Source organism: Epinephelus moara, chromosome 14 (assembly GCF_006386435.1).
Source record: "Epinephelus moara isolate mb chromosome 14, YSFRI_EMoa_1.0, whole genome shotgun sequence".
NCBI lineage: Eukaryota > Metazoa > Chordata > Actinopteri > Perciformes > Serranidae > Epinephelus > Epinephelus moara.
Genome location: NC_065519.1, coordinates 16,556,507 through 16,581,005, shown reverse-complemented (window position 1 = coordinate 16,581,005; position 24,499 = coordinate 16,556,507). Strand labels below are relative to the sequence as shown.

Here is a 24,499-nt window from a genome sequence, read left to right as displayed (position 1 = left end):
AGAGAGAGAGAGAGAGAGAGAGAGAGAGAGAGAGAGAGAATGAGTCATGAACAGGTTGCCCGTCTCCCTCTGCCACTACACGCCGTGTTGGTCAAACACTCGTTAGTAGAATTTGCTTGGTGTTTCCGGATGGCGAGGGTAATGAGCAGAGGTGGCTGGAGCAGAGAGGTGCCAGGCCATGATGTGGATCATTTCTGACAGTATCAGAGTACTTTTGCCCTCCAGCCTTTCCCTTTCCCTGCCTTCTCCAGCTTGCTGCGGCAGAGCCGTTGCCTCCAGCGTACCTTCGACTGGGAGCACTTTGACTCAGCTGGATGCGAGGCAGGAGCTAAATAGCAGAGTAATCCTCAGTGGAATTCTGAAGGGAACGAACACACTACTTCATATCTCAAAGGGTTTGCAGGTTTGCTTTCTTGGCACTGGGTGAAGAACACCAAAGCCCTGGAGCACCTTCTATGAAGTTGGCTGCTGTGCAGTTTAAACTGCATTCAGTCTGCAAGATGGTGGAAGTGGTGCACTTTTCCTGTGCCCTCTCATGCCTCTTCTCTTTAGAGAGAAAATTCCCTTAATAAATATTCTTTCGTATCACAAAATGCCTCTTTTCTAACATTTATAGGTTGCAGCTATGTATTACTAATGCATGGTGGATTTTGTCCTTGAGGTATTACAGACATACGCAGCCCATTTTGGTCTCTGTGCTGGTCAGCAAAACTTCAAAGGTCAGGCCAATGTTGTTGCATTGATGGTGATTTTAAAAGATTTTCAAAGTGGGGGGTAGTGAAACAAAGGCCACCATTTGGCATTATTGGATTGGAACAACAGTGTTTGTCAGATACATTGATTTTTCTGCGACTAGTTCCTATAGTGTTGTTGTAGGCAGTATGTAAGCTGCCACATATGACCCTGTAGTACACGTGCCTACACTAAGAAGGGCCTATTCTCCCCTAGCAAGGACAAGTCAGTCTGATGGATGATAATGATGGAGGATGGGTGAATAAAAGGCTAATGTCCTGTCAGTTTAATACTCTTAAGCACAGACTCATTTCAGTTGAAGTTTAATCGTCCGGACTATGGACATTAGGGCGGTATATATCACTTATAACAGGTATATTTACATAAAGACACAGACACACAACACAATATTGTGGTGCACAGCACAATGTAAACACTTGATGAAAACTGACTTCACTTGGAAGTAACTGAATTAAGTAAATTAAATTAAAAACAGCTACAAAGGGGTCAGAATCTGAAAGCAAATTAGCAGCATTTCTCAGCTATAAAACAGGTCTGGCTGTCAGAACTTTTATATTGAGCTCTAAATTGTTTCTCAAGACAATCACTTCACTTTAGATGAAAAGTGGTCAGAAATTTATCAACTGTGATATAACGGACATGCACCATACACCAGGTAAACAAATCCAGCTGATTCTAATTCAACCTAACATAACCCACCTTTGGCTTTGCTTGCAATTATGATTATCAGGACATTTTGTCTGTTGCTTGTAGTTAGACTAATAGCGTTTCCAATTAGTCACTAAAAACGTATATAAAACGCATTAATGAGGGTTTAAGTTAGCTGCTGATGATTATCTCTTTTTTTAGCATTTCACAGCCCACATTTTTGTAAATATCTCACATACTGTGAAAGGTTATTTTAATGTAATTAATACCTCATTCACCTCACTTCATCAAGAACTGTTGTTTTTATTGTTAGGTACATTTGCATACACAATAAAATGCAAAGCAGTGCATAACACCTCAACAATACTAAAACAACAGAAGTGTTCATTCTTGTGTGATAAGTAGGGGCCAAAATAATAGGCTATTTTTTACTCTATATTTGCATTTATAAGTCTTAAATATTAGTGGCATACAGTACCTCAGTCCAATTAGTGAAAATACTTTAAGCTTGAAAGTTAGTAAAACTAAATGGCCTGATTTGTGTTAACATAAATTCATCTATTTACTGACTTACTGTCACCAAGCTTGTTCAAGCTCTACAACATCAGCTGACAACGTATTAAGCAAATTGATTACATGGTCATTCCTAATCATTTACAGGAACTTTGGTGAGTATGTTAAATATAGTAACATCAAAGTATGTCCTCATATTTATCTGTGCTATTAATAGGACTGGGACTAAGTGCAAACAAGTCAAACCTGCAGTCTTGCTTTTGATACGAGAAGGACGCTGCACATAGAAGAGGCACAGGTCTGAATGTCCTCTGCACTGGTTATCACATGACATAGGGCTAATTAACTCTAGAGCGGAAAATAGAGGCCCTGCAAGGAGCAATAAACATTCTCCATTAAAAGCCATCTAATTAGAATGCAAGCTACAAGGGCTTGAAGGAGAACACAACAAACACTGAGGCCAGTGTAATTGTCAACCGAGCTCTGAGGAAAGCAAACATAATAGACATAATCAGCCAAGCACTTCCTACAAGGCCATGATAGAATGCTGTGGAAGTACTTCTTCAAATCTGACTGAAGTTTCCAGATGGTGTTTTCCTCAACCACGGAAAAGGTCACAGACATTTCGGCAGTCATGCACTTCATACAGCGTGCTATCAGTTATAACCTAATCTAACTGATACCTAGTGAGAGGAGCATCAAGCACATAAACTACTTTGAGTAAGTTCTTCCAAATTCATCTTTAGTTGTAGAGTGTTAATATGAACAAAACAGCAAATGGCATTTCACAGACAGGCTTTACTTTACTTAAATGGCCACTTTTAATTAACAACATGCGATGGATAAATAAAAAATGCTTCAACAATGCTGAAAATGTGTTTGTATTTGGGTCAGTCTTTTTCCACTGCTTTTGAAGCAAGTAGCAAGGCAGCCAAAGTCAACAAAGTCAAAAGTTATGAGGGAAACTGTAAGATTTCCAAGTCAGCCAATGCTCCGTCCACTCAAGGCCTTTAGGCGCCGTGGTTGATCGATAGTAATGGAAACGCCAGGAGGCCTCCAGAGCCCATTGCCAATTTAACCTTTTTTTACCATGACTCAATTCTTCCTCCAATAACCCAGCTGCTTACCGGGATGGACTACAGGCTTCTGGTGCTGATAAGACGAGCGCACGGGAGCAGAGGGAAGGATGCAGAAAAACAGTTTCAGTGTGTGTGTGAGGGTGTGTGTGTGTCTACAAGCACCGCTGGTTTAGAAAACACTTCCATGGGGCAGTTCAAGAGAGGTAGACAAGCAGACAGGTGAGGAAATCTACAGCAACAGCGGAAATCTGCTCAATTTGCCTTTACCTGCATCGGCATGCCCCACGCACAACACAGACACAAAACACCCTACCAGCTTCATGGCCAATTTATGTATCACGCTGGGCACATTACGAGTTTCCGTGTCAGGTAAATGTGTTTGGAGCGATGGGGAAGAATGATTTTGACTGCGAGTGAAAATAATAAATAGACAGATTCATCTCCATAAAAGCTTTCAGGGGTTCAATCTTGGTCAACCACTGCCTGCTATCCATATAACTGACAATGGGCTTCTTTCTATCTCTAACTTGCTGCCATTTTATCCATGCTGCGTTCATGTTCTGTTTGTTATGATTTCTCCACCCCATTGTGTGTCAGTGGATGGCAGCAAGGATTTAATCATTTCAAATCAAGCTTTAACTGATAAACATCCAACCATTAGACAAACTTTTAAATCTGGATTAATTCTAAACCTAATCAAATTTAAGACGACGTTTTAACTAGGTTTATATTGCAATTTAAAGTGAGATTACATTTAATCAGGTTGCGCGGAAATTCCAGACTCATTTAAACCCTAATCAAGGATCAATTCTGAACTGTCACTTGTTTAATTTGTTCAGATGGCTTAATTTATTAGACTGACATTCAGTGGTTACAGCGTCAAAGGCAAATAGCTGTGATGCAAATCAACACATCTCTGACACAGCTTTAAACTTCCAGGGCTTGAAATATTTTTAAAATGACAAATAAAATAACATGCACTAAAACACAAATTTTTACTGCTTCATTTGGTGTATTAGTCCTTCTTTCTTGGCACGTTTGAATCCACCACTGCAACATTTGTTTTTAATGATAGCTTAAATATGAGTCATCGTCGTTGTCAATGTGTTTTAATGTAATCAGAGCTGTGAATACCTTCAAATTTTCATAGTCAGGGTCATCCTTAACAGGGTTACACTGATTATTTCAGCAAACCTCTGGCAGAAAACGTCTATTCATTTTATTTATGACAGTTTAACAACGAGGAGATTATCAATGTTTAACAAAATCATTTGAGCTGACCTTCCCAATACAGTAATATACAATGAAACTACTTTAAACTGTATATGGTCATAGGAACATTTTGAGCAGAAATCCATTCTCATTAAACCTAATATTGAAACATATTTTATCACATTAGAACTGTCTAGATTTGATGTGCAATGAATTATTGCTACATGCAAGACTTTCTTTGTCCTGCTCCAAGCACCAGTGCATATCAGCAGGTATAGAGGCGCTTCAAAATCCAAGCACTTGCTGACTTGACCAGGTTTTACAAAGTGCTGCTGCTGTTACGCTGGGCTGCTTTGTCTTGTTCTGACTGTTGCTGTCAGTGTCATACTTTTCGTGCCATGAAGTTATCAGTTATAGATTCGTTTTTCATTGTGAGGAAATGGACGTGTGGCCTGAGCGTGTCAACTGCGTGAACAACTGCACAACTTATACCCCCTTTACACCTTGCATTGACATGCGTTTTTTTGTGATCGGATTGCAATCAGATTGCTCTTGACCATATGAAAGTACAGGTGTAAATAATCTCGAAACACATTGAGGACAGATTGTTAACTGATCTGCCAAACCACTTCTGAAGATGGTCAGGGACGCATTGTGACCACATCGAACACCAGTGTAAACGCAAATGTGTCTCCAATCCACATGCAACAACTCCGTGGGCAAAAATACGTCAGCGAGGTGCACCAGCTGGACACAGGAAGAAGGAAGACAACAACAACAACAATCCTCACCGGGTAGCGACTGCCAAGAAAAAGAAACCACGGATGATAGCTGAGGAGGGAGTCATGGTGAGACGAAGTGTCTGCTCTCCATTTGGTCCGACAAAAGTGTCCATATAATAACGCTACTTCACGGGTGGCTAACATCTTGTTCTTGTTGTTGTGATTATTGCAGCGCACAGGATATGATGTTGAAGTCTGCTGCTGGAAATGTTTGCCGAAGAAGAAGAGGAGGATGCAGCGTCAGCGAGATGTAGCGTGATAGGATAGCAAAGGCATCTGGATGTGGACACCAGAGACGCATATTAACACCAGGTATAAATGTATGTGGTCAAGCGCTATCTGATTGCAATCCAATCGCAAAAAAATGCATGTTGATGCCAGGTGTAAAGGGGGGCCATATTGTCTATACCAAGTCACGTTACCGGTGCACATGGAGCTGAGAATTACGTGCACAGCTCAAATTTTACGCACACTGTCGTGCATATGCACATGGTATTTTGAGCCCTGACATCTAAAGGTAAAATTACTGCGAAACATTAAAAATAAATTCAACATCTTATTAATTGGTTCTTCCTATGACGTATTGTTATTATGTTGCTGATTTGGTTTAGGTTTTATTATTGTTTACAGTAATTGTCTGATAACCCACCGTTTCACAGTGTAAAATGTTTTCATCTCCAGGGACCTGCCTGGTTGAATGAAGGTCATGGAGAGAAAGAGAGGGAAATAAACATACAGGGAGAGAAGGAGAGAAAGATAAAGACAGAGAGGGGGGACAGTGGCGAGGCTGAGACATCTGCTCAGGTATATAATGATGATGCTGTGGGGGAGGAAAGGAATAAGATATGGAGGTCACGTTTGCTAGCATGGAGTCTCCATCTGTCCCCTGGGGTTAGTGGGGTGAGCCAGGGATGACGGTGGTGGGGCTGCGGGGGGGAGAGGGGTTGGCGAGTTGCGGGGAGGGTTGTAGCAGACTTGGGGACGATGTTTGCCAGCTCAATTTTTATCCTAGAGGCCAAGCAAACAGTAAATGAGGTGTGCGTGTTATAAAAGCAGTCTATCAGCTCAGCAATCTGCAGACCCTCGCAACGCGAAAGTTGAGGTTGGGATCAGGTGTAGTTTGTATCGATTTGCCCTCTCAGGTGAACTGTGCAATGCTGTGTCTCAAAGAGGATCATGTCCATGTTCTTGTGCGTATGTTGTATATGTAGCGTAGGACATAGGAGAGTGTAGAGGCATTTATATAACTTGAGCTCTTCCTTTCATGTCTTTTCATCAAGGAGCATTTACTGAGACAAGCAGCTTCACAACACTTAAGACCTTGAAAATATCCTCAGTCTTTGTTTAAGCTTGAAAGCAATACACAAAAGGAGGAAACATTACAGGATGTGTTCTGGCAAACATCTAACCAATTACCTAACTACATAAATCAATTACAGGGCATGATGATGATCTAAGGTCACATATTCCACATCTTCAGGAGTCTATAAATCAATTGTACCCTATCTACATGACTGAGCTCAATAGTTGTGGGTGTTGAAACTGAGAAAATGAATAAGCTAGCCTGGTTCCACACCTCTGAATTGCCGCCTACATCTCTGATTGCTCAGTCATTCAAATAGGTTTGATAAAGTGCCATTGGCGACTGTTCCCACCAGTTAGAGAAACAGACAAAAACTTTAAGCTCTCTAGCTGGAATAACTAAAAACTACACAGTTAGCTACCAAGCAACATTTATCAAACATGGCCACAATGTGACAAGCATGAATGGGATCAATACAGCTGTACAAGTTGTTGAAAGCTGACTTAAAGAAATGCAAACTCTTCAAGCACCATATTCTTTAGATTGGTGTGAAAGCTGTTGGGTTCACTGCTCTCAGCAGCAACTAAGGACATGTCCGTGTAACTGGAAATGATATCAATAGACAAATAAATCATGCACAAGTGATTGGTTAGGGCAGATAAAACAAAACATCCCTAACATAACAATGAACACATCAGGCAGAATGAGTGAGCTTTAACAAAATGGCAATTCTGTTTAATGCTAGATAAATGCAAAATGCACTGCATAACAGAGTCCTGCATCCGGTCAGATACCCCCAGATATCTAGTAGGTGATCTGCAAAAAAGGTGAGATGCAGGTGGTGTTTTGTCTTAATTTTATCTCCTGGTTCAGTTCTGGGTGAAAAAAGAACATGCAGGTCGGATCACAGGTGTTTGATGATAAGTATATTAAAATAAAATGAGAATAATAATAATTTAATTTAATGTTTTAATGTTTTAATCATCTGACTGCAGACTTTGTGTGTCTCTTCTGCACCAGCTGAATATGAGAGCCATTTCAATCAGGTGCATTACAGACAAGTACAGAGATTAAGTACAGAGATGTGCTGCTCAAAATAAAGTTTAATCTAAATTGTACTTCCTAAATTATCTTCATTTTAATATTATAATATCTTAGTTTTACATGTATGAAATGTCCCAAACTGATCACTTTAAAGGCACTGCCTGGCCAAATTATTTGATCGGCGCATTGTTTTTAAATGGTCTGCAGTTTCGGGTCAACCCGCAGATCTTATGTCAGCGGGTTGGGTCAGGTTGTGGAATTTATTGGTCATATGTGCAGGTGGCGGTGCAGGTGTGGTATTGCACTTCATGGTCTAGTTTGGGAGTGGGTCTTGAAAATCAGACCCATGCAGGACTCTGCTGCATAATGTCACTGGGCAATATGACAATACTGTGAGACAATATAAGTCTATCAAATGCCTCACCAGTAACAGCCTGATAGCAATACAGTATCTCTTTTTCTACAGCATTTTTACATGTCCTGGTTGGAAAGACACAGGTGTGATAATAATGATGATAGGTACCCTTTCAGGTCTCTAACATTGTGCATGATGGCTCAATTGCATAGCTTACCGGGACATGTCAGACAGGATGAAAAGTGCTATGACGAGTCATAATCTCTGCTGTTGAACCATTAAGGACAAGCTTGCAAATCAAAGATCAGAACTGCTTCAGGCAAAATAGAATTTCTATGATTTTATAAAGAATAAAGTAGTTTTTGAAATATCTTTATTTGAAAGAAATTTAATTTCCTGGGCTGGCCAAAGACAGATCATTTCTTAGGATTCTACCATGGCAAACAATTTTATCCATATCACTCACTCATACCGCTTAACTCAAGAAAATCAATATCTTCTTTTGCTTTCTCTGTGTCGGCTGCGATGTTCACACTGACACTATGTGTGTCCATTCATGTCACAACACTATGCAGGTGTTTGCGCTCTCTCCCCAAACCCTTGCTATTTTTTGTCGCCAAGCTGGAATAAGCCTCCGACACAGAAAATAACAGCTTTGTTCTCCCCTCTGTCTGAAACACAAGGTGACGACCTCCCACCAGAATGTAATGTGCATCTTTTTTCTCTTTAAATGCTTGGGGATGAATCACTTGAAAAAAAAAAAGGGGGGGGGGGGGTTCACGGGCCTGCGCTATTGATTCAATTTCTATGACCACAAATACTTTAAAGCATAATAAGCCTATGCTTCAAGTCCCCATACCCTTTCAAGGCTTGAAATGGCCTTGTCGTTACCTACAAATCACAGCTCTCCGCAAAGCCCTCTCTGGAGCGATATGTCAGTGACCACAGGGGAGGAAAAAAAACAGAAGGCAACAGACACAAGCAAGCCTCTGAAAAATGTAATGGTTTTCGTTGAGGATTTAGCCAGTGGTATGGCAGTGTGGGAGTATCATTCATGTTCCAGACGTAGCAGATCCTCTGGGGAGATGGTGAATATTAAAGGGCTTTGCAGGAGCCTTCCTTGTGAAGGCTCTTGACAGGAGATTTGTTTATGACCTTCAAAAAAGGAGGAGGAAGTCAATGATAGCTCTGGCTGCCTCTTTTGCATCTTAAGGCAGTGCAAGCCATAGAAAAAAATAGAGCTGCAGTTACAGTTTCAGGTATTTACTGTTGTCATCAGAACTGTGCAGCTCTTCTGTGTGTATTTATCACATGTGCCAGATTCCTTTAAGTGCAGTGTGAATTTAACAAGGAAATAGCTGTCTGCAAAAAAAAACTAAGCAGATCAGAGAGGAAGACCTAGTTAAATTGTTTGCATCAAAGTACCCAAGGCTGGACAGTCAACATTATAGAAGTAAAAAAGATATAGAAGTGAAAGCTGGGGGATTGCTGACACAAAATATTAAACTGACACTTTCCTCAAATTCATTTATGAACTTATTGCTGACCACGGATGCCTCAACTTTTGATGCAGCGCTCTCATTTCACCGGGAACCAAATGGAAACTGTCAACATGAACACATCACAACAAGACAAAAATCTAAATATAGGGTATTCTTGGAACTTCATGAAGAGGGTTTTGCCATATCCCTGACAAAAAAACAAACAAAGACAGTGACAAGTTGCCAAGTTTGCATGTAGGAAGAGTACTGAAAAAGAAATCCTTACACTGTAAGCCACCTGTCGTCATTTCCAACCTTAAAGAAAGCGATTCTAATGACGAGTTTGGTGTTGTCTCCAAAAAAATAGGTTGGGGATAATTGCCTCAAAGATCAGGAGAGTGAGAGTAAAAGAATGCCTCAGTCTGTCAATTTAAGCAATATGAGTGTCTGTGACAGGCTTTGTTGCTCACCAGCCGCAACTGCCTCTGTGTAAAAGTGCCAAGTGAGAACTAAAAGCAAGAAGAAGTAATATGTGAGGCATCTCAGGCTGTGTTCCTTATATATGATACTGCATGCCTCTGAAACAAAGCGAAGCACAACATAACCTTCCTCCACACAGAAACTGAAGCATGAGAAAAGGTGAACAACTCCAGCTTAACTTGCTGGTGAGTAACTGTTCAGTCTCAACTAAGACTGACAGTCTTGTGACTTATTCGTGTAAAGTGATCTGAACTTGTGCAGCAAAATATAACAGTAGAGAAGGACTATAATTAACAGTTCGGGTGTCAGTGTTAAAAAGGTGTGACAGCCCTTTTTTTTTAAAACGTACCTTCACACAGGCACTGATAAGCTCTGGTTTGTGCACGCCAAAGAAAGGATGACTGTGTAAATGTGCTGCCGGGAGGCTTGCTTTCATCAGCAGCTTACAGTCTGTCATCATGGCTGCTCCTACAGTATGGCCTACCACACCTGCCAGAACACAGCAGGAGGCTGCATGAACCTTTTTTAGTGGCCAAACAACATTACATGAGCAAATATGGAAGCAATTAAGAGACATTAATATTTGAATTTCAATAGCCACTAAATACTTAGCACTGAAATTTGATTGCCACTTTATTCATTGCACTGAAATATTTTATGTTAAAACCATGTATCAATTTTTTTTTTGTTCTGAATTGACCTCTAAATTAAACTGTAAAATTTCTCGATTTGCAATTTTAAAAGCTATTTCATTATATTATATTTCTTTCATTTATTATATTTTTCAGTATTCAGAAATTCAGATTCAAAATTACAAGCTTATCAAATTTATTAATTTATATATTTTTTTTTTAAAGATCCAGGGTGCTCAACTTCAATTAGTCAATTTCAGATTAAAAAAAATAGTTTCAGAATTAACAAAAAATAGATCCAGGTTGCTCATATTCTGTTGGTTAAATTAGGCTCTCAAAATTCAAGTTGTAAAAATTTTAACAGAACATCAGTAAAATTCAATCGCTCAAAACATTTAGGTCGGACTGCCTATCCTATCCTGAGTAACTGGGGAGATAATATTAATTCAACTTGAATTTTTGGATCTGAACTTGTGAACACTGAAAAAATAGATTCATGCACAGCTTTTAAAATTGTAAATCAAGAGATTCCATATTTTTTTTATTTTTAAGTTTCAAAGAAGTGAATTGAAAACAAATACATTTTAATACATAGTTTAATTAAGTATTCAAGTGCTGTTAAAATTAAAATAGTCCTACTTATGTCTCTTATTTGCTTCAATAGAAGTTTCATACATGATCCTGTTTTCACAAGATCATATTAAAAGCCACTGTGACAACAAAGGTGCAGCTCTAACTCATCTTGATAACAAATATACACATACAGGTAGCCCTACCCCAGATACAACTAGTCCAGATTTCTAATAATAATTTATTTTTGGCCTCACAAAACCTAGTTCTACTGACCAATCAATACAGTTATTCAATAAAGACTGATGTCCTCTGCTATACAAACCTATTACACTTTCCTGATCCATCTTCATTTGCGGTAAATGAGAGAAAAGGAATACCCGACATGACTGTCTTTGGAAATTAGTAAGCTCCTTCAACACAGTTGGGGGGACTGCTCTGGAAGGAAGTAATGGTTCAGGAAGATTCTGTTTGTTTGTCCCAGAGTAAGACAAAGGGCACCAGTACAAAAATAAGTGCACAATAGTTTATATAGAGCACAAAAAAGCTTTGGTAGCCAAGCAAACAAATAGAAAAATGTAAGCTTGTAAAACTATACTCGAATCGTTTGCTGTGTACAACCCGACTACCCCACAAGTATGTTCGTCTATAAAACATTCCCCTTTTGTGTTAATGTGGTATCTCCAAGACGTTATAAAAAAAGACATTTGCATTTTTCTTAGCATATGGCTTCTGAGTTTCATGGTGTCTAATTATTGCGTTATGGCTTTGGAATGGGTTCTAAAAGTGTCATTTGAGCCCATAAAAGTTATTGGATAATTTTAGAGTCCTCAGATCCCCATACTTGTGTGAAACCCACCCGAGCTCGCCTGACCAAAAGAGTTACACACACTCGCACACATAAAATGGTTGGACAGAATATGTTAGACATTTTTTGGTGTTTGCTTTTTCCACTGAATCCCAATATCTCTAAGCTATTTGGTGTGCTGAGATTTTTTTGCTCTGCAGAGAGCAGAAAGATGATGGGTTGTGCTAAATAATAACAAAGAAATGATAGAGGAATAGAGCGAGTAAGAGGATAATTTAAACTGGCAAGTCCTTCTGTTCTTTCCTGTCAACTGTAACTTCACCTAGATAGTGGTGTCACACTAATGGCAGCATGTGGAAGTCCCCACTGTTAATGTAACCTACCACACAAAGCACTCAGCCTCTGTCTGTCCCTCTGACACTCATATGCGACTCTCGTCTGTGACGTTTCAAACATTCAGAAGGGTGTAGAACCGGAAACGATGCTTAAATTAGCATTAACTCACGCTAAATATGCATTTTTATCCCAAATACCACATTGTATTGAGTCATAACTTCCCCAGTAACAAAAAACAAGTAATATAAAGCCATTAAAGCCTATGCAGCCAGCTGTCAGTCGCTTGTTTCGGAATAAAACACTCCAACTGAAAGCTAAAAACAATGCTAAAGCTAACGTTAACCGCACGCTAGCAAAGGTCAACTACGTCGTCAAAATAACTTCACTCACCACCGCGTTCTTCATGGTGGCCTTCACGGTGAAGCCCGGTGTTTTCAGCTCCGTGTTTGTCCTCAACATGTCCACAGGTACTGTCTTCCAAAAGGATAAGACCAAAGAGTCCAAAAACCGACAAAGAAGAGCAATGTTGCTAACTAATTTATACTTATTTGGCTCTCAGAACGTGACGACCGTTGGGGTTTTTTTCCCAGTGGTTGCTAGGCGACTTCAGAGACGCTCTGGTCTGGTTGCCTGGAGACGTGTGTTTCCCTGTTGCCATAGAAATTCCAGGGCACTGCTGAAAATATGCAGAGCAAAGTGTCGTGGTTAATCGGTGCAAGATGCCTGATGTGCTTTACAAATAATAAATAAAGCGGTTTAAAGTTGTCAGCATAAACTAAATGGATCCCTTTGTATTTGCTGTGTGAATGCAAGGAAAATATTTATTATATTTTCCTGGCTGGAATGTTTTGTAGCCTATGTGAGTGACATCAGCTGACAAGAAGTAAACACAGACTCAAGCTGTTGCAAAAGCAATGTAATTCCAGTATTGTTTTTTTATTTGCTGTTATTTTAGAAAGGAGTCATATATCAAATTGTTATGAAGATGGCAATATTATAGCAAAACAGGAAATTGCCTTTATATCCTAACAATGACTGTTTCATCAGTGTTTTTTAGTCATGAGTGCAAGCGACGAGGGTTGGGGTTGGCCGACCTACCTTCCTACCTCTTTAAAGACAGGGAAAATAAACAAATAAAGGTAAATCAAAGAAAATAAAAGAGTGTTACTCCTTAGTGGACACACTCCATCCACTCAACGCTGGACCAAAGCACCTGCAACAATGAGCCAGCACCCTCCCCTGGGCCTGGAAGCCACTCAAGGCAAGCTTTCTCCAAAATTAAAAATGTCAACTAAACTGTCAACAACACACAAACAAATATTTTTATTTTTTAAATAGAGATTGAGTAAATGGCCCTTTGCCCTCCTGTTTGCCTCTCCCTTGCGCCTGTCCAGTCCCGCTCCTCATCACTTTACAGTTTCACAGTTAACTACAATAGTGCTTATTATATTACAGTGTATTGATTGATGGCCATTATATTATTATCACATCACTTAAACTTAACACTGCGTTAATATATTACTATTTAAATAATATAGCTGTCACACAAGATATAGTTCTTGTCACTTTAACATCAACACAGCTCCTTTTTCTCTCCCTCTCTGCCACACATCCCATAGCCTACTCCTTACCCAACAAACAGACCCACAAACATTACCAACACCTGAGGAAATCTCATCTCTAGCCCCGGACTCTTATCATATCACCACATACTTCATCATAACTGCTTTTTGTTACTGTCTATGTCTGTCAGTTGCCCCTTTCTTCTTGTATGTAAATGTGCCACCAATTAAAAATTAAAAAAAAAAAGGATGGAGAAGTGCACAGACGTATAGTTTCTAAGTTTGCAAAGGCATGCAGGTATAATGAAGGTCCGGTTGCAGGCCAAAACATTCGTACTGGACCTTTCTCTGGTAGTCATGGCAGCAGTAGGAGTGAGTCACACACATAAAAATTACCTGTCATTTATTTCTATTTTCCACACATGCACAAGTCACAAGCAAGTCTCAAGTCTTAATCTTAAAGTCTCAAGCAAGTCCCAAGTTACTGTGATGAGAATCAATCAAGTCGAGACCCTGCTATAATTCAAGCAAGACAGTTCAAGTCATGGTTAAAGTCAAACGAATCATAAGTCATATGAGATTGTGTATCTGGTCAAAAGTTTTACTAGCCAAGAAGCTAATTAGTTAGCCAAAAAAGACACATTGCTCTCCGTGTCTTTGTAGGCTCAGTAGTGGTGGTGTCTCTTCTTACTTCTTTAATCGACATAGCATTCACTTTACGTAACCGCTTATCCTGTTGGGGGTTGCGGGTGGGCTGGAGCCTATCCTAGCTGGCATTGGGCGAGAGGCCGGGTACACCCTGGACAGGTCACCAGACTATCACAGGGCTGACACATAGACACAGACAACCATTCATGCTCACATTCACACCTACGGACAATTTAGAGTCACCAATTAAGCTGCATGTCTTTGGACTGTGGGAGGAAGCTGGAGTACCCTCAGAAAACCCACACCGACATGAGGAGAACGTGCAAACTCCACACAGAAGGGCTCCCCCAACTGGGAACGACTCTAGTCGAGGTCAACTCCCAAGTCATGAATAGGCAAACCAAGTTAAAGTCAAGTCATTAATGTAAGTAAAGCAAATTTAAAGTCCTTAAATGTGCAATTTTACATCCAAACAAGTTAAGTAATGAGATTGTAGCCCTCAGCCTCTGAGTAACGGGTCAAACTGATGCCCAGCTCACCTATTGTTATATGGCTATTTTACCTAATGGGCTGCAAACTGTGAAAAGATGACCTAACCTCACTCTGGGTGACCTGTCATTTTGTGTCCCTCTGCGACAGCTCCAGGGCCAACACACTTTCATCTTACACACACAGGATCGATCCCACCCTCAGCTCATCATTATACTCATGCAGCGGATACTCATCCAGAAGTAAATACTTAATGATGCTCTTTGTCTGGCAGGTAGACCAAGGCCTTGACTCTCAATAAGCTGGTTAGAGAGCAGCCCGAGCTCTGAATCATTCCAATTTAGGGATGTGGCACTTTTAATCTTCCAATATCGTTTTTGCCTCTAGAGACTTTCTTGGGTGAACTGGTGCAACTGTTATTAATCTTCAGTGCACAGGCAATTTCTCTAAAAGCCCCTATTTGTTTTTTATGGCTCCATTGAGAGAGGAGGGTATAGCAGCAGGGAGGGAGACTGTAAACAAGGTATGCAGGGAAGGCAAGTTATGTCCCTGTCAGCATTCAATGCTGGTCTCTCTCCCTCTCTCTCCCTCTCTCTGCTTCCCCTCAGAGGATTAAAAAGAGGAAGAGGGGAGTTTTCAGAAAGCAAACTGAGCAAACTGGAGCGTCAGCATGAATTCAGCTGGACTGAGAAATGATTGTTCAAACAGCACTGCACTATCTCACTCCTGTGAGTGTGCAGCAAGGAGAGGAGCTGGCCTTTGTGAATCCTGGAAGCAGACATCGCAGGAATGACGCGTGAAATACAAAATATATCGTTAGTCTTGCCAATCTCTTGGCACGTTCATGTGTGGACACGTGTATAAGTGTGTACATCTGTGGCTCTCTCAGGCTGCCAGTGTCGTTCACCACACAGGTCAAGTTAATATCTCAGTTTCCTACAGCTGCTTCAAGGACACAAGTGTAGTCTCCAAATTGACTTACACAGCGAGGATTCATTTGTATTTTCCGCCACTAATGATGTATCGTGAATAACCAGGTGGTTTGGTAGGTATGAGGAACGCGGGAAAATATCAGTAACAGCATCGAAAAGGAAACGCAATACAAAACGCTTTGATGAATATGTGCTATTTTTCTGCATCGACGCAGTGCCTTCATCATCATGGTGTCCCTGGTTTGATCTCCAGCTCATTTGTTGGGCCACCTTCAGGCTTGGCAACCATTGTCCACTGCGAGGGAAAACAGCAATTATGATATCATTAGAGCAGAAACCGGTACCTACAAAGCGGCGGACCCAGAGGGGGCCAGCAGAAGAATCTCAGTAGAAAAAAGAAAGCAGAGACTTTGCTGCAGAGTCAGTTGCCCCCCAATTACCATGAAACAAGACAAACAGCCATTAGACTTGGCCATTAGGGCTGTAGGGAGAGCGGCCAGGGGCTTGTTGGTTTTAACAGTTCGTCAGCTTGTGAAAGTCATACAAAGTGTACAAGGTATGTGACTGCGATAAATGTCATCCCATGCAAAAGGGAATCAGGATCGCTGTATGTGTGGCTGCCTACTGTGTTACATGCTTTATGACTTTTAATCCAGAGAAGAAAAATGTCATCTTAGATGTGTTTAATGTCCTATAGGGGCATTATAGAAGAGACTATTAAAGCCTAAATTCAATAGAATTCCTATAACGGCACTACTGAGTCAAATACATGATCTCATCTTCCCAGAAGGAATATTATTGTGTCTGTGGTGATTTGTCATGAGGTGTCTGAATACATGTCGCAAGTGTTACAGCCTATTAAACTGTTGCTTGAAGGAAAGCCATGGTGTATATCTAGTAGCACCTGACCCAAAGCAACACTTCACTACATTCTTTCACACAGTCAAAATAATTTGATCTGAGATTATATTGAACGACTTTCACTTTTTAAAGGCTCTACATTTCACTGGACTGTGTGTGTGTGTGTGTGTGTGTGTGTGTGTGTGTGTGTGTGTGTGTGTGTACAGACCGTGCTTGACATACCCTGGACTCTTCTTGTTAGCTTATTTGCACCTGTTATGCCTCGAACAACTTACACCTTTACAGTTTTTATTAATACAAGGACATTTGTGACCAACTGCAACCTCAGCACAGATCTAATCAGCCAGAGTAAGTGAAACACCTGTGCGGGTGCACAGGGCCTTTAATGGTTTAACATCTAATCTGGAGGAATTTGGCGCTCAATGAAAGATTAAATCAAACACAAAGTGGTCTGAGTCCTCAAAGATGAATTTTGTGATTCACTATGACAGTGTGTTTTTAACAAGGGGCGTGCAGAGGTGTCTGAATTGAGGGTAATGTATGGAAGAAAATGACAGACATAAAAATATTTGAACTGAAAACTTAAAGGGATAGTGCACCCAAAAATGAAAATTCAGCCATTATCTACTCACCCATATGCCGAGGGAGGCTCAGGTGAAGTTTTAGAGTCCTCACATCCCTTGCGGAGATCCCGGGGGAGAGTGGGTAGCAGCACAACTCCACCTAATGCAGGCTGACGGCGCCCCAGATAAAAACATCCAAAAAAACACATAATGGAAACCACAAAATATCTCCATACTGCTTGTCCGTAGTGATCCAAGTGTCCTGAAGCCCCAACATAAAAAGTTGTTTGGAAAAACGTCATTTAAACTCCAAAAATACATCCAAGGCACTGTAACTGTAGTTAAAAATCCTTCATTAATACATGGATAAACCAAAGCATTTCAACTAGAGAGTCTTCATCATAAAATTAAATGGAATGGTGTGCCATTTAAGAACTCATGTAGGGGTCACATGATATATTGGTGTAGCCCTACTAGACGAAAACCACAATGAAAGAAACTGCAATTGAAAATGACATAAATGTATACTTACAGTAATTCACATATTTAGTAACAAGAAAAAGGATTCAAACACACTACGTTGGTACAACACCACGAATTGATGTTTTTTTTCCTTCAACGACAAACACACATGGTTGGGTTTAGGCAACAAAAACACGTGGTTATCTTTACAAAAAAGAACAGGGTTTGGCTTTAGAATTTTACCGGACGTGAACACCGCTCTCGCAAGTGAAAGTCGGTGTTTGTTGGACCCATCCATCATCCCTTCGGACTTTTGCCGCCATAACTTTTGTCCTTGTCCTGACGCATTTCCCCCTGACGCAGCCAGGCGCCGTTGAGCTATACAGTAAGGTCAACCGGCCGCGTATCATGCTGACGTTAAGGGATGCCTTTTTTCTTTGGTTTCTGACACCGCAAGTCACTGCCCAAGCGCCAGATTTCGACAACTTCCAAGTGGGACAGGGCTCTATATTTTTTATCTTCTGCCACTTTATGTGCAGGTTTGTCACAATATATAACAATTCTTTCTTTATTTCACTGTCGTTTCCTTTCTTTTAATTTGGCATTGAACCTTTTTTCTTGTTACTAAATATTTTATTTTATTTACATCATTTTCATTTGTAATTTCTTTCAATGTGGTTTTTGTCTGGTAGGGCTACACCAATTTATCACGTGACCTGTGTCACATGACCCTCCACGAGTTCTTAAAATTGCGTACCTGTTTCCGATGCATTTTACACCCTGATGAAGACACTCTTGTCAAAACGTGTTGGTTTGTCCATGTATGAAATTTCTTGATTTGCAATTTCAAAAGTTGCAGTTGAATGAAGATTCAGGTTGCTCCAATTCCACTGGTCAAATTCAGATCTAAAAATTTCAAGTTGAAATTCAGATAATAACATCCTGGCGACCCAGGACAGGATAGGCAATACAGCCTGAATGTTTGTACCACATGAATTTGACTGATGTACTATTTTAATTTTTTAACTGACCAACCAGAATCTATCTTTTGAAATCATCAAACTTGTGTTTTTGGATCAGAATTTTTGAAAAAATCAGCTTTTGAAATTACAAATCAAGAAATTATCATGTAAAACAGGTGAATTTAGAACAAATAAAGTTATAGACATGGTTTTCAAAGTGAAATATGCTATTCAGCGGCTGTTCAAATATGTATATCTCTTACTTGCTACCATAGTCGAGATAAATCTAAGGGTCAAATCTAACAAACAGATGAGAGAGGAAGAGCACATTTCAGCTACAAAATATTGTATTTATAAATCTCTGTTTTCTTAGTAAATGCTGGAGAGTTTCACCTCTTCCTACCTCAGCCCTCTAAAAACTACTATAATTAAAAACAGTCTGACAAGGGAACACTCTTTGGTTGACAACGCCAACTCCTAGACATATTTGACCTTTGCTGAGTGGTTGTGAGTAGGCACTGCTTGACTATAAAGGTCCACTAGAGGGAAATATCAATACAAGTAGTAGGTAGGTCGATGCATTACAATTTTAGCATCATGGTTTTGCCTCCTACTACTGTCTTCGTGCAAGTGCAGCCGTTCTCTGCTGTTGTTTTTCTGGCCTTGACTGGTGAAGCTGCGCGCACAGATTCTCCCCACAATCACTTAAACCCCTTTTATGTATGTAACGTATGCCTGCTGGACGCTGATATAAATTCTTTGGCAGCACAGCGACTCAATGGACACAAGCCCTCAATTTGATGCCATTTGTCTCTGTCTGGAGTTTGCATGCTCTCCAAGTATGCAAGTGAGTTTCCTCTGAGTGCTTTTCATTCCTGTATTCCAACAACATGCAGAGTCACTGCCTTCTTCCCATTGCATACTGGAATAGGCTCCATCCAGCCCAGGACCTCGAACTGGAAAAGCGAGAGTATAAAATACAAATGAATTAATAAATAAGTCTCAGACTCAATTTTAACCTTCAATTACCTTTTTAATAACTCAAAGGCACTCTGTGGAGTTTTGACCACTTGTGGTGTGGAAAGACATGTCTGATGATGTACTGTGTTCTACAAATAAGGAAGCAAAAGAAGAGAAGAAGGCAACAAGCATTAAACATCTGAAATAAGGTTTTGTGACAAACATTTTTATGCAATAAATGTGTTTGCTGGATGATAGGGATATACAACATGAATTTGGGAGAGAGAGTCTGAACGTAACTAAAGCCATGTTTCTTCAAAATGAGAAATCCACAGGGTACCTTTAAGTAATCTACACTCAGCCTGGACTATCTTCATGTAATACAAAACTGTCAGTGCACCAAGGTAGGGGGTTTACTGCTTTAGGAGAGTTTGAGAGAAACAGATTTGACTGGATTGTTTTTTCACTTTGCATTTGCAACAATAGCTACAGACACACATATGTGTTAACTCCTTTAGCAATATATGTTGTTGTTGCACATGAGAGCTAGAACATACAACACAATACATAGTGAAACAAGCTTGTAATATAATGATGCAGGTGCAGAAGCAACCAAAATCACCAGAATAAATGTTGGCATTGTACGTTTCTGCAAACAGCAGATATGTAACATTTGTACGTTATTGTGTTGCAGACATTTTTTACATTTCAACGCTGTGGTTAACATGTGATTATGTTTAGGCACAAAAACCACTTGATTAATGTTAGGAAAAAGATCATGTTTTGGTTTAAAGTACATGATTTGGCACAATCAAGGCTGGAAATGGCAGCAATATCTCACTGTAAGAGCAACTTGATTTGTTGTTTGTTGGTCGTTAACAGTAGTCTGCACTGGACAGCAGCTTGACAGTCATCTCGCCTAGTTGCTACACCACCCACCATCTCGTCAATCTCTAAAAGACAAGGTCAACTCATACAGTATACATATAATCAAAGCTACATAAGAAACAATGAAACATAGAAATGCAATTTATCCATGGTTTGCATAAATGTACAACGGCAACATTTTCTTCTGGTGACTGGACTGAGCAAAAGCCTTTAATTGACCCTTGGCTAAGTCCTGCCCCCCGGCGAAGACTGACTAATCATAGTGTCGAGCCGGTTCAGGCCAGCGTCTGACAACAACACAGCTGTGCTCCATTGACTCAAATGCAATCGTTTCAGATTTCCTTCATTTTCAGGCTGGTTTTGTGGATTTGGAGCTAAATGTTGTGCCTGGGGCACGTCGTGTATTAATGATACTCGTTACCTGGAGAGGTTGGAAAAAGATATACGTTTCTTCCCTGTTCCAAAACCAAAATCAGACCCTGAAAAGTGTAGGGTTAGCTAGCTAGCTACTGAAGATATAGCCTACTGAATGCATACACATGCTGCTTTTGCTTTTTAATGGTTATAACAGTGAAACAAAGACCGACCCTGCTGTACATCGGCAAAGTTTCCCTTCTGTGGCGATCAGCAGTGATGTGGTGGTTCACTTTTACACTGTGATCTGTAGCCTATAGTTCGGCTTTAGCTTCTAACTATCTTTGTCTTTTTAACCTGTTGTTGCTGCTGAGTCTGTCTGCTTCTCACTGGAATCACTCTTTAATTTTTCCAAAAATATGATAATATTTCTTCAGGAGTTAGTCACAGTGTGGGCTCCATGCTCGCTCCAACAGCTTGATGGACGATCACTTGGGGCGGGGCTTAGCTAAAGGTCAATTGGGAATCACTGGGAGAAAATAAAGCTGAGGTAAATTTTTGGTGAAATGCTTCTTTAGTACTGATCTCTGGAAACTGCCTCTCTGAAAGTCGCCATCAAGTCTTGTCATAAAACTGCAAATGTCAGAATAACCCCAAACATAGCAATACTAGCTTTGTTTTTTTTTTCTCTCCAAACAATAGCAGTTCAGGTATCCAGACTGTAGTCTTCTCTCCCCTGAGCCCTGATAAATCCAAAGGCATAGATCTCTTCAAACGGCGGGGCAGTTGGCAGGAATACTTGATATGGGCCCAGAGTTGCAAGGCCTCACTCACAAAGCCACAGCGTATTGATCTTCATGCATTATAGAAACAGCTTTGAGGCCAGCTGATATTGGAAGGCATAGCCTGCTCTTCCTCGGAGCATACACTCTAACATGCCCATTGGACCATAGCAGCAATAATCAGACACAGGTCCTGATAATAAACATATGGAGATCTAATCTATTCTAGTATTGCTGCACTCTGCTTGATAATTGTTTACATGATTATGTTTGTTCCAGACACTTTTATTTGGGTGGTGTATGTCTCTTTGAAACTGTCAAAGGCTGACAGACTTTAATCTTAAATAGATTACAGGCCATTGTGTCACTGTGGGCTGTCAGGCTTTTTTCAGCCTGAATCATCAAAGTAAATCCATTGAATGCCGCATGCCTCACAGTATGACCTCACTGTTGGTGCTTTCAGCAGCCTTGGCAACACCTAACCCTCCAGAGAATTGAGCTCTCCTGTCACCTACAGGTCAATGTCACATGAACCTGAATGTGTGAACAGTGACACCAGTGATCCCACTGGGGCGCACAAAAGCTGGCCTCTCCTGCACACGACTCCACTGCGAACATGGTGTTAGGGATAGTGAAGAGGGACAGAAAAAAGAGACAGAGAAGGTGAGAGTGATGGGATAATGGTGTTTTAAAATTTGTAGTACCTGCTCTGGAGAGTCCAATTGACAAGCTCAGTTTTGGCTGTCAAAAACACCGACTTGGTGCGAATGGAGGGCCGGGGGGGAAAGGTGTTTTCAAATGTATCTCCTTTTAGCTACACTGTCATTGCCAGGTTTGAAACTACATGTCTGAGTAACATGGCTGATTTGTTAGTAATATAATTAAGACGTCTCCTAAAAGTTACATACAAAAATTAGCATCAGCAAATACATTTTGTTGGACTTTTAAAGGGACAGTTCACCGCAAATTCCCTTACCTATAGTGCTATTTATCAGTCTAGATTGTTTTCGTGTGAGTTGTTGAGTGTTGGAGCTATCGGCGCTCGACGTCTGCCTTCTTTCGAATATAACTGAACTAGATGGCACTCGGCTTGTGGTGCTCAAAGTGCCAAAAAATACATCTGAAAAATTCAACAGTAATGTCTCCTTTAATCTGCAGACCTGGTTGTGAACAGTTTCATGTCGGAACTATTTTGTTTTTACCGCTAGCCATATCATTGTGCAGAAGGAAGTGTGCATCTACTCATGTGTGAGAGGCTCGTGCTTGTGACAGCGCCAGATATAAACATTAATGCCACCCTCCTTGGCTGAGCTGTGCCGTTAGCTAGCTCAGTGGTGCTAGGTCAGCTAGCAGTAGATGCACATTTACTTCCGTGCTGTGACATGGTTGGTGGTTGCAGTTTGGTAGAAACAAAATAGTTCCTACATGAAACTGCTCATAACAAGGTCTGTGGATTATCTTGAGTGACCAGGTCATGAAGCTCTAGCCAAATTCAGAAGCCCCTTTTACACTGCCAGATTTTCTGCGAATGTTGGGCCATTTTGTCGGCAAGCTGCGAGCGTTTAGACACACAAAGCTGGATTGGCGAGTTGATTCAAGGTGCCCAATTTTCCGCCGCGTAGGGGTAAACATATTGGCTGAACTGTTTTGGTTTAAAGAGAATGAGGTGCCCTTCCGCCACGGGAGGGGCTGTTGAAGACTTGTCGGAGGAGCTGTTGATGACACCACACATGCTACCCACTGGCGGTGGACTAACAGGAAACAGCTGATAGCAGGAATAAGTGAGCAGCTAGTAGCAAGAGAGAAACGCAAACCTGACAGACACTGTGAAGATGAGCAACTGGGGAGACAAGGGATTGTGCGCCCTCCTTGCCCACGCAAACGCAGAGGCCATTAACCATCAAATGACGGGCACGGTGAAGGACAGGCCAACTTATGAGAGAATAGCCGAAGGACTGACCAGCCGCGGCTTCCCTCGGAGTACGTCACTGTTTACGTCACACGCCGAGCTACACGTATTGTTACTTGCTCATGAGTCACGCCGCCCCATTGCTCCGAAAAAGGCGCATTCTGTATGAACAAAAGTAGGTCGCTGCACTCCCTGATTTTGATTTTATACTGCCAATGCTGAACGAAAACTCATTGGGCTTTCCTGCAAATTTACACAATTCCTATTTAAAAAGGGCTTCCATCTCTGGCTGTCAGTGTTCGGAGCTGTCAGTCGAGTCATATGCTGTTCTACAGCTGATCCACAATCAACAAACAGAACAGTTACACACCCTCTCAATCAGCCTATCATCTCACTGCTCCTCATTTTAAATATGGCTCTTTTTCTGCCCACAGTCCTTTCATGCTCCTGCTGTGCGTACCCTCCATCTCCCCATCATCACCTCGTCTTCTTGGATGCAGCCTCTATTCGCCTCAGCAATCATCAACCAAAGTCATCAGCCACCACCACCTCTACCAGTGTCTAGACTCCATGGGGGGGATTTATCTTGCTGCCGCTCAGATGTCTCACAATCACAAATAATCTCCCTCTGGTGTCTAAGTGGCAAAGACTTCTGTAAAATCTTATCAGCACAAATCATCTGTTTATCTGTACACTTATATTTCGCATTATACTTCATCTTTGTTTCATTCTTCTGTCTCTCCTGATTGAAATGATTTCCGGAAAGAGACACTGCTGTTGAGTTTGTCAAACATATTTTTTGTCGCTTTGAGCACCAGGAGCAGAGTGCCATCTAGTTCTATTATATTAGAGAGAGGGCAGACATCTCAACGGCCAATATCTCCAACACTCATCAACTCACACCACAATAATCTAGCCTGGAAAACAGCACTACAGATAAGAGGAAAATTGGATTTTGAGGTGAACTATCCCTTTTAATGTGGGCAGACATTACAAAACTGTACACTTTATAAACATACTTTGTGGGTAATAGGGTGGTGTTGTTATTGAAATGCTTGTGTAACCGATCACTATCAAAGTCTAAAGAAAAGAGATGAGTTATATGACTCATTTAAAGGATAGTAGTGCAGG

General features: G+C 40.8%; 1 protein-coding gene across 7 annotated transcripts in view; it reads right to left on the bottom strand.

The window, feature by feature from the left end:
• The window catches only part of pacrg (PARK2 co-regulated), a 255,296-nt gene that overhangs the window by 163,012 nt on the left and 67,785 nt on the right, over positions 1–24,499 (bottom strand). For 2 of the 7 annotated variants that reach the window (XM_050061236.1, XM_050061232.1), the window contains exons 3-4: positions 19,505–19,584; positions 17,121–17,221 (exon numbers count right to left, since the gene is read on the bottom strand). The exons of 1 other annotated variant lie outside the window; for it this stretch is intronic. Coding sequence is in view for 2 of the 6 variants with exons in the window: in XM_050061230.1 (XP_049917187.1) it covers positions 12,387–12,455 (69 nt within the window). In the remaining 4 variants the exon portion in view is untranslated. Of the gene's footprint in view, positions 1–12,386; positions 12,596–17,120; positions 17,222–19,504; positions 19,585–24,499 lie in introns of those variants that run through there. 4 more of the 7 variants (XM_050061233.1, XM_050061234.1, XM_050061230.1 and 1 more) reach the window with 2 other exon arrangements.